At 34.7% G+C, this 12,266-nt stretch overlaps 1 protein-coding gene across 1 annotated transcript; it reads left to right on the forward strand.

Annotated features, from left to right (window-relative positions):
* Window positions 1-3,222: 3,222 nt before the first annotated feature.
* LOC121869132 (SCAN domain-containing protein 3-like) lies at window positions 3,223-7,096 on the forward strand (the record flags this gene model as incomplete). Its single annotated transcript, XM_042370318.1, has 3 exons — window positions 3,223-3,348; window positions 5,025-5,050; window positions 5,460-7,096. Coding segments are annotated over 3 exons (1,789 nt in total), but the record flags the coding sequence as incomplete, so codon positions are not given.
* Window positions 7,097-12,266: the final 5,170 nt, after the last annotated feature.

Here is a 12,266-nt window from a genome sequence, read left to right on the forward strand (position 1 = left end):
AACATATATATAGATTAGCTGTATCTGCATTTATACAGATTAGGTGTAACTGCATTTAAATAGATTCGGTGTATCAACATTTTTATAGATTAGGTGTATCTGCATTTATACAGATTAGGTGTAACTGCATTTAAATAGATTAGGTGTATCAACATTTATATAGGTTAGGTGTATCTGCATTTATACAGATTAGGTGTAACTGCATTTAAATAGATTAGGTGTATCAACATTTATATAGATTAGGTGTATCTGCATTTATATAGATTAGGTGTATCTGCATTTATACAGATTAGGTGTAACTGCATTTAAATAGATTAGGTGTATCAACATTTATATAGATTAGGTGTATCTGCATTTATATAGAATTAGGTGTATCTGAATTTATATAAAATTAAGTGCATCTGCATTTATATAGATTAGGTGTATCAACATATATATAGATTAGCTGTATCTGCATTTATATAGATTAGGTGTATGTGCATTTATATAGATTAGGTGTATCTGCATTTATATAGATTATGTGTGTCTGCATTTATATAGATTAGGTGTATCAGCATTTATACAGATTAGGAGTATATGCATTTATATAGATTAGGGATATGCAATTATATAGATTAGGTGTATATGCATGTATATAGATTAAGTGTATCTGCATTTATATAGATTAGGTGTATCTGTATTTATATAGATGAGGTGTATGTGCATTAAATAGATAATTTGTATATGCATTTATATAGATTAAGTGTATATGCATTTACATAAGTTAGGTTTATATGCATTTATATACATTAGGTTTATTTACATTTATATAGATTAGGTGTATCTGCATTTATATAGATTTGGTGTATCTGCATTTATAGAGATTAGGTGTACCTGCATTTATATAGATTAGGAGTATCTGAATTTATATAGATTAGGTGTATCTGCATTTAAATAGATTAGGTGTATCTGCATTTATATAAAATTAAGTGCATCTGCATTTATATAGATTAGGTGTATCAACATTTATATAGGTTAGGTGTAACTGCATTTATATAGATTAAGTGTATATGCATTTTCATAAGTTTGGTGTAAATGCATTTATATACATTAGGTTTATATACATTTACATAGATTTGGTGTAAATGCATTTATATAGATTAGGTGTATCAACATTTATATGGATTAGGTGTATCTGCATTTATATAGATTAGGTGTATATGCATTTATATAGATTAAGTGTATATGCATTTACATTGATTAGGTGTATCTGCATTTATATAGATTATGTGTATCTGCATTTATATAGATTAGGTGTATCTGCATTTATATAGATTATGTGTATCTGCATTTATATAGATTTGGTGTATCAGCATTTATACACATTAGGTGTATATGCATTTATATAGATTAGGTATATATGCAATTATATAGATTAGGTGTATGTGCATGTATATAGATTAAGTGTATCTGCATTTCTATAGATTAGGTGTATCAACATTTATATGGATTAGGTGTATCTTCATCTATATAGATTAGGTGTATCTGCATTTATACAGATTGGGTGTATACGCATTTATATACATTAGGTTTATATACATTTATATAGATTTGGTGTAAATGCATTGATATAGATTAGGTGTATATGCATGTATATATATTAGTTGTATATGCATTTATATAGATTAGGTGTATTTGCATTTTTATAAATTAGGTGTATCTGCGTTTATATAGATTAGGTGTATCAGCATTTATACAGATTGGGTGTATATGCATTTATATACATTAGGTTTATATACATTTATATAGATTTGGTGTAAATGCATTGATATAGATTAGGTGTATATGCATGTATATATATTAGTTGTATATGCATTTATATAGATTAGGTGTATCTGCATTTATATTGATTAGGAGTATCTGCATTTTTATAGATTAGGTGTATCTGCATTTATATAGAATAGGTGTATCTGCATTTATATAGATTAACGTGTATCTGCATTTATATAGATTAGGTGTATCTGCATTAATATAGATTAGGTGTATCAACATTTATATGGATTTGGTGTATCTGCATTTATATAGATTAGGTTTATCTGCATTTATATAAATTTGGTGTATCTGCATTTATATAGCTTAGGTGTATCAACATTTATATAGATTAGGTGTATCTTCATTTAAATAGATTAGGTGTATCAGCATTTATACAGATTAGGTGTATATGGATTTATATAGATTAGGTATACATGCAATTATATAGATTAAGTGTATCTGCATTTATATAGATAAGGTGTATCAACATTTATATGGATTAGGTGTATCTGCATTTATATAGATTAGGTGTATCTGCATTTATATAGATTAGGTATATATGCAAATATATAGATTAGATGTATGTGCATGTATATAGATTAAGTGTATCTGCATTTATATAGATTAAGTGTATCTGCATTTATATAGATTAGGTGTATCTGCAATTATCTAGATTAGGTGTATCAACATTTATATAGATTAGGTGTATCTGCATTTATATAGATTAGGTGTATCAGCATTTATACAGACTAGGAGTATCAAAATTTATATGGATTTGGTGTATATGCATTTATATAGATTAGGTATATATGCAATTATATAGATTAGGTGTATGTGCATGTATATAGATTAAGCAAAGCCTTAGAGCAGCGCCATCAAGCAGCCGAGTGGAGGCGTCATGAACTACTGAGCATCTCTAAGCCTAGGAAATTTAAATGCATTTGATCAAATTAATGTATACATGATGTATGAAGTTAAAGGACCACCATAAAATTAAAAGTTATTTTGGATAGTTTCCCCAGTTCAAAATATGTTACGTGTGTCCTTAGGAAATAATAAAAAAGACGAGACTGAATGACGTCATAGATATAGCATAACTACCAAAAAGCCATGAGGAAGCTCGTGTCCAAAATTAAATAATGTAAACAAATATTAAAATAGTGCTAATCATTCCCTGAAAATAAATAAAGGATAATCAGGGAATGGTTTAAGATTTTGAAGTTAAGTAGTCCCCCCTGTAACTGTCTTTATCCATTCGGTTGTACACGGTCCCGGTCTCATAGCACCTGTGTCAGCCATCTGTATCACGCTGTACTGCTGTACATAAGACATCTGTGAATAAATTATTACAGAAACCTAGGGGGGTTTCACATCAAATTCACTCTCATTAATACAACATTTTAAATGTATTGCAACATGGAAACTATGCAGAATCTTGAGGGACTCTAGTCACTGGCGAGCTGTCACTCAGTTGTTCACGGCAGACCAGGAGACCTACCGTCCCAAGCTCGCCCACGTGGCCTCTATATGTTGCACATGCTTTCAACCACGTTACAAGTAAGTCCTAGTTCGATCTCAGACATTGTTTAGATAAGGCGGAGAAGAATTTAGCAGTAGTTACTACAACACTCCTTTTTTCAGGAGTTGCGAGACCCCAAGTGGCAGATAACTAAGTAACCGAGCTAATGGGCGAGAGGGCGGATAACCAACTAACCGGATGAGCAGCCATAGCGTAGTGATGGTCGACCTGGCTTTCAACCGGATCTCCCAGTTATACGCATACAACACACACACAGGGGTCCAAGTCTCACCAACTCAGAGAAGACATGTTTATAGAAAGAGGAGGGAACACTAGATCTCCCTTCTAGCTGGGGCCAGGTACACCAGGTTGTACTGTGACCTGACCTAGCTGAGCTTGACTTGACAGTCGCTCTTTCCCCCCCTATAAAGTAATGGAGATTGAGCTTGCCCTGGGTGCAGACTCAGTGAATGAAGGATTATAGCTCTGGGAGCCAGAATTCCCCATGGTGCTAGTGGTTAATAGGTACATTCATCTCCCCTGGTGTGAAGTCAACGACCTAATGGTTGATCGCGCGCGCTAGCTGTAGGAGTGCCTTTTAAAGAATTGTTTGGTACCTTGAAGTAATGGTGTATTCAGGGCAAATGTTGTGGAGCACGATTATGGGTTATGGTGGAGAGAAACACACATGACTCATGAACCCGGGAGTAGAGTAAATAGATCGAGCGGATGAGCCTCCTACCTAACGAGTCATGAGTGATTTTCTCGGTTAACACATAATTTTGGGTTTTCCTGTATGTGCATGCCATTGGACAGGTTATTAGTTACAATCTTTGGGTTCTGTACAATACATCTTAAATGTATTGTAACATGGAAACTATGCAGAATCTGACATTTTAGAGACATTGTGGTTTAGAATTATCCAAGGACTTCATCCTCCAATTTAATGCATTCTCTGCTAAATCACCTTGCACACACACATATATATATATACAGGTATATATATATATATATATATATATATACAAGTACATCACTGTAGGTGCGCGTGATCCCCTGAAGATGTGAATTACACGAAAGCGCTTGGGAACTTCGTGTTTTCTTCTTTCCTTGTATTTATGAGCATATATATATATATATATATATATATATATATATATATATATATATATATATATTTCATTAGCCTATAAAGCGCGCGGACTTCTACACATAATCAACAACCTCACCCCGCCAGGACTCGAACCCACGATCTTATGTGTGTGACCAGGAATGTTACCTCTAGACCACCAGGACACTAAAACCAGTCCTAGATTTTGTTATATTTCACACAAAAGTCTGTTCATCGAGGTTATGGCGCTTTGAACCTCCAATTGGGGACTCGATGAACAGGCTTTGTGTGAAATATAACAAAGTCTAGGACTGCTTTTACTGTCCTGTTGGTCTAGAGTAGTGATTCCCAACGTGGGGCCTACGCCCCACTGGGGGGCAATTCAATAATAATAGGGGGTCAATATGAAAAATATAGTAATATCAAATTTTTTATTTATTTTACCCTATATGGGTAAAAATTATAAATTTATAGGGTAAAATTGTAATTACAACCTAGCTGAGCACAACAGCTTGTGCAATCTAGTCAAGTGTTCACCCACTAATGTTATCGTGCATCTGGCACCAGCTATATGCGTGGCTTCTGACTTGTTTAACTTTGCAGTTCTTCATCTGCTGTCAAGGAAGAAGGTGAGTTTTAGTCAGCTGCTCAACGCTCCCACTGAAGCTAAAAAAACAGAGGAAACTAACTACAACCAAATTAAATGTGCACAATAAAGCATGGATGCAGTATTGAATTAAACACAAATGCAAGTTTCATGTTGATATAGTTATCTGTCTCTGTTTTTTAGCTTCACTGAGAGGGCTGGTTAAAGTGCTTTTCATTATGATTAATGATCTTGTTATTTTCTGAAAATAATGTATAAAAATAATCATTCATTGATCTTGTCACAGTAACATTAATTTAAAACTGTGAATATATAGCTCAATATTTACTTGAAATGGCAACTGCATATTGACATTGTGCCTTGTATGTTACAGAAGTTAGATATTAAATTTATTTTCCTAAGTATATAAATATTTTATTTTCACTTTTCAGTTACCCCCATGATGCATAAAATGAACAGTGTGCACGCCAAAAAAAAAGTTCGCCAGTATTCAGATGAGTACTTGCTGTTTGGGTTCATACCAGCGACTCATGATGAAAGGTTGCCTTTTTGTCTGTTGTGCCACCAATGTTTGACTAATGAATCCATGAAGAGAGGTCGTCTCGAAAATCATTTGAAGGCAAAACACAGTATTCATGTTAATTCAAAACTGGAGTATTTTAAATCCCTAAAGGAGAAGTTTGAAAAAAGATCAACAATAAATTCATTGTTCTCTGCAAGAAGTGCAAGCAAGGATCGTGGTCTTGAGGCTAGTTATGAAATTTCTCTTCTCATAGCAAAATGTGGCAAAAATCATACAATAGGGGAGAATTCAATTAAGCCCGCAATATCAACTTTTCTGAAAGTAGTTCTTGAAAAAGATGACCAAGATCTCAAAAGCATGCCGCTCAGTAATAATACTGTTAGTAGCAGGATTGATGAAATGAGTTGTGATGTAGAAGTACAACTTGTTGAAAAATTAAAATATACAAATTTTTCAATACAGTTGGACGAATCAACTGTAAGAGATAGTGAAGCTCTGTTAATGGCCTATGTAAGATATGTTGATAATGGAGAATTTATTGAGGATATGCTATTTTGCGAAGCATTAGAAACCACCACTATTGCAATTGATATATATAAGAAATTAAAAACATATTTAGATGATAAGCAGATACCAATGGAGAACATTATATCTTGTGCTGCAGACGGTGCTCCAGTGATGATGGGCAAGAAAAATGGAGTTTTAAAATTATTGAAAGACGACAATCTCCAAATGTTGTTAGTGCATTGTGTTATTCATAGACAGAATTTAGTTTCCAAAAAAGTTTCCCCTGTTCTAAACGAGACATTGAATGCAGTTATAAAATGCATCAACACTATAAAAGCTAATGCCAAATGTGAGCGTCTTTTCAAACAATTTTGCAAGGATCAAAATGCAGACTATGTAAGATTATTACTTCATACTGATGTAAGGTGGTTATCAAATGGGAATTGCCTGAAAAGATTCATGGAATTATTTGATATTCTTAGTGAGTTCTTGGATGATAAACCTTATATGACTCTGTTACTGACAGTTGATGGTAAAGCACTTGTCAGTTATTTAGCAGATATATTTGAAAAACTCAATGTCTTAAATAAGGAGCTCCAAGGAACAAATATGACTCTTGTTAATTCAAAGGCCAAGATATTTGGCTTTATATCATTTCTGGAATTATCCCAAGAAAATATTTCTGTCAAAAAATTTGAACAATTTTATTGGCTGAATAAATGTGAGGTAACAGATGCTACTTGTCTTGTTATTGTGGAGCACTTAAAAATAATGGTAAGCGATTTCAACTTCAGATTTTCTGATTTGAAAGAAATTAATTATCCATCTTGGATGACTCAGCCATTGCTAGTGGATCTGTCAGATGTAACCATGGAATATCAAGGAGAACTTTCAGAATTACAAAATGATGACTCGATTAAAGCCCTGTTCAAAATAAAAGGAACAATGATGTGGCTCTGTGAAGAAACACAAGCTAAATATCCAAATACAAGTAGTTTGGCAAGAAAACTACTTTACCATTCCCATCGTCATACTTAGTGGAATGTGGATTTAGTGCTTTGAATGACTTATTACTGAAGAAAAGAAACCGACTGGATATCACTAAACGAGGCGACTTGAGATTGAAATTAACAAAATTTCTGCCTCGGATAAAATCTCTTTGCAGTAGACATCAGGCTCAAGGGTCTCATTAATTGATTGTAATTGAATATATTTCATCTGATGGTAGATATGTTATACACATTATAAAATGGATTTTATTTGATTAAATTTGAAGTTAAACCCTTTAGTTTTATTTGAAAGATAAAATTTTTTATGTTATACTTCTTCAAAACTGATATTGTTATATCATACTAAACAATTAACGGGTGGGGGACATAAAGAAATTTGTGATAAAAAAGTGGGGCATGGTACTAAAATGGTTGGGAACCACTGGTCTAGAGGTAACGTTCCCGGGTCACACACATAAGATCGTAGGTTCGAGTCCTGGCGGGGTGAGGCTGTTGATTATATATATATATATATATATATATATATATATATATAACTTTTTTTTATTACTACAATATAATGGAAATTAAATCACATAAGGTAAAAGTGCTTAGTTTTATTTAAGACATTATCCACCATCATTAAATAACCAAATTATACCTAAAGTACATTAGGTAATTGAATTTTTTTTTGCATTACACGAGACGCCATTATAGGTCATGGTTATTATGGTAGAATTGAGACATAATGAAACTGTACAATGTTACTAGATGTACACTCGAAAACCATAATCTCTGTACTAACCTCCAGCACCGACCCAGGTAGGCTAGAGAATATGGTTTCCGAGTGTACATATATGAATTAACCATCAATGACCCGTGACCAAGAGCTGTAAATGAATCAGTGTTTGAGACAGTGTCTGATCTCCTGGGAACGCGAATATAGGAAGTAATTCATCTATTAAAAATCAGCATAATAAACTGGTAACATCCATATACATCTAAAGTAAGTACACTCGCGGACAAAAGTTCGCTCCCACTGGTGAAATTGAGCCACAGGAATGGATCTCCGAACTCAGTTTCCATGACTATCATCTGATGTGGGTGTGTGCTATTTTATTTCATTTGCATTTATGCTGCTTCATTTCGGAAGGGGGCGAACTTTGACCCTGGCTCTACATTAATCTATCATAGGTAAGTTACATACCCTCTAGAAATCTAGATATAAGAAAGCAATGATACTCCAGTAAATTGTAAGTAATACATAGCAAAACACATTACAGTCACTGTACACTATATTATCATAAAACACACAACATTATTACAGTCCGACAACTTGGTTCAATAGACACAGGACATTTGAACATATAACTGTGAAGCTCTCAACGCTGTGTGTGAGAGTGTTGTTTACAGTATGTAAACAGTTGCTATATTTTACTAAAACTAAGCTCAATACTATATAAAACACGCATCGTCGACTTGAAAGTTCAAGTTTAAACCTTTTGGGTTTACTGTCCAAAAAGGAGTATTTTAAGTTTAATCGGGAATGCTGCCACTCAGCTACCCAGTGTTTGAAGAAATAACATTAAATTTTAATCAAATTCGCATTCGTTCTTTTATGGATCATAGATCTATCTCGGCCATCCAATACCAAGCAACCCTAGATCTAGTGATTTCCTAATCCAAATAGGGCCTAAGTGCTGTACTGTAGTTGCAGTGAGCTAATTAGACACTTTCTCAGTATACTGGACGAATATTTGAGCATCTGGTGCATAACGGTAATACATATCCTGAGAAGTTCCTGTCCTTATACTGTACACTCCTTGTGTTCTTGGTGAGGGGATCGCACCTTCTCGTGGACTGGACGTTCTGCATCGCAGAGATAGATAACAGTTTTGTTGCGTTTAACATACAGTTCATAACGCTCGGTGAGTCGTTACTACCATATACTGTATATTATCCGAGTTTCGTTTTATAGTAGACAGGAAAGAAGCATTTCCTGGGCTGGAACAGTGTGGTTAGTTCCTTTTCCTTCTTGAAAAAGACCTCACATTTCCAAGGAAAGTAATGAATTATTACAATAAATGGCCCTCCTTACTTACTGCTACCGTCAATTCTTATTAGGCTCAAGGGTATTTTTCAATCCCAATCATTGTTAAATGTGTGTTTAATTATGGGGTTCAAAACAAAGGAAATAAAAAGCAGATGTGCTTTGTATCAAGTATCTGACATTGTTCGTTTAGCTTAAATTACAGCGACGTCATGATTTTCACTGCATAGCATTTAATACACGATTCCCGGGGTATCATTGTTCATAGCATTCACAAATATTTTTTTACTGGCAACTGACCTTGTCTTTCAACATTACAGAATGATGGTGAAAGTTTCCTCCGAAATATAGCACTTTGCTTTTCATTGTGGTATACAAAACACTAATCTGTGTGGCGTAAAAGTTTTTTATTTGGGCGAACTACCTTGGCATTTCCCTCGTTTAAAGATAAGAAATTTGTGTCTCTTCTTACGGAAAACAAAAAACTCGTAATTGCAATCGTCTTTTTTATGAATCAGAATCAACACATTTCATATTTTAGAATGTAACACTTGGTTCTTTATACGATAGGGTTAGGACCAGATCGATACGAACTTATTTCTACTGTACAATGTATTTTGCTGCTCTTCATTTCTTGGCTTGTATTGTTAAGAATAATTTTATGACATTTATAACTAAATGTATTTGTTTTCAAAACTCAGATATATGGAGTCAGGAGCCTGAATTAGATTTTTGATTAAAGAAAAGGGGTGATTCCTTATGTACAGTCTCGTTCAAGATTATTCGAGCACTGCTGGAGACAGCTGGAAACTCAAGGCCGTATATTTACTATAGTACGTAGTATAATATAATACGAAACAACAAAGCCCAACCATTAAATTAAGCAACGGGAACTAAATAACCAATTACCGATCACTTTTACATTTATTCATAATTTTTACTATGTACTATAGTAAACAAATGACCTTGAGTTGCCAGCTGTCTCCAGCAGCGTTCGAAGAATCTTGAACGAGACTGTACATAGTGTTGCCAGGATATATTACTATAGTCATAACTAAACCCTTCAGTAAGAATAACTTAAGTAATCCCCGAACGATTTACCTAACAAGTTCTCACCAAGAATATATCATACCAAATTATTCCTCGGTTTTACAGGTCAAAACAAGTGGAATTTCAGAGCAAAGCAACAGAAGAATCAATTAATTCTTCTTGTGTGATGACCACTTCGGCTTATGAACTTCAGCATAGATCGGTTGTTGCTGTTGCACTCTCTTGGCTCCTTTGTCTACTTTTTCTCCACCTCCTGCTGGCTTTGTGTAGTTATAGTGGTCTTCCTCCAGCTGAAATAAAGGAATATTAGTTAACAATATATACAATGGCACTGGTGAGTGGAGAGAGATGACCCATTAACCAAATATGGGTTTTTATATTCAATGATGAGGAAGTGTGAATGAACGCTCTAAGTCCGTGCGTTGGCTTATAAAGCCTCTTATGGGCGTGGCTTGTCGATGATGTGACTTTCGATTATGAATTATGATGGCCGAATTGTTCCTCATGCATGAACCGCTGGTGAGGGGTGTGGAATATAGGGTTAGCGGCAGCTGTAAGTACTTCAGCAAGCTTACTTCATTCGATCATCAATTGCCTTATCAATGTCATCTACATGAACTGGGTGATTACTTAGCCAATCTCGAAATTTTGGCACCACAAGCTACCACAGCACCTGGTGCAATACATAAGCGTTTGGGGTTATTCACCCTAGAGACTACCCTAGACCCACAGTTCTTCTATGCCGCAACCACCTTTGTGTTGCCCGATTGCCTTCCTCGCTGACATTCTTCGTGATTATGTGATTATGTGATTATGTTTAAGACGATCGATGATAGGCAAGCACCTCTGTTGAGTGTTTCAAGTTCGTGAGGAGAAACTAATTACCCAACAACATAAAATGAACAAAATAGCTAGGAACGTGAAATACATAGTACATTATTTAACAGATGAATAAGGCTAAGTTTGAAAACTCCTTACCAGAACACAATTATTTGCATTAAAATGAAACATTCATCTTTAAGAAGAATAGATATATGATTTTGCCTCTTTTGACAAACATCTTGTCCGCCATCATTAAATGTGGACTTTCAGCTAAAAATTAAACTTGGCAACACTATATTTTGTGATCAGTGGGATCGAACTAGTCTAGAAAAATTTGTTACTATCTTTGAACATGACTTATTGCTTTCAAACACGCGTACACTATATGGAAGATATCACCGGTGGCGAGGATAATGTAGATATAATAATTCAGTGGTTTGCAACCTTTTCCGTTCTGTGACCCTCCGGACAAAATATGATAACAATATGATAACTTCCTTGGCATCATCTACACCTTCCTTCGTCGAAGCAAACAAAGCAACGTCGCTTGTATGAGTATGCTGCATATGAGATTTTAATATTTTAATATTTTATTACTGTTAGTGGTACCAGTAGTTACAGGAACAGCATAAACAAGAAAACAGTACAAAACGGTTCCAAGTCATGGATGTGTTGTGTCTGCAGTAAATGCAGGGTATTATAATCTCACAAAAATAGACTCAACTTAACTATACTCATATAATCAAACCTAGGAACACAAGCACAAAAATAAAACTCAGAGAGATGGTTGAGTCACAGGCACGGCGGAAGTCATATTACAGTACACGTAGAGCTGATTCCGCCGTTTCGATTTGATGCTCAACAGTGTGGAAAACCCCGTTTTGCAGAGATAAGTAGACGAGAGTGGCAGAAGCACCCGGATAATCATTTTTGCTGATATATGTTAGCAACCCATTTCTTCCCAAAACTCCATCACGCTCTTCTCTTCGAATGTGTGTTTGGCAAATAAATCGTTTCGGAGTTCCAGGTATTCATCTTGCTTGGCCTACGTGAAGGTTGACAGAAAACGGATTCCTCACATTTTTTGCCTCATTGTCATTTAAATCAGGAAAGTACTTATGAAATTCTATCTCCGATGACTCTAGATGCTCTAGGGTGTCGCTTTTTAGTACAGGAATACCCCACACTAACATTGTGTTAGTATACTGCCATGCCGTTCAAGTTTTATTTAAATTTTATAATTGACTAGCATCATTAGTTCATGCCCCGCGAGAAATACCCTATGGCCCCCTAGGTG

The sequence above is a fragment of the Homarus americanus genome, unplaced genomic scaffold, assembly GCF_018991925.1.
Source record: "Homarus americanus isolate GMGI-L3 unplaced genomic scaffold, GMGI_Hamer_2.0 scaffold25467, whole genome shotgun sequence".
In the NCBI taxonomy this organism is placed as follows: domain Eukaryota; kingdom Metazoa; phylum Arthropoda; class Malacostraca; order Decapoda; family Nephropidae; genus Homarus; species Homarus americanus.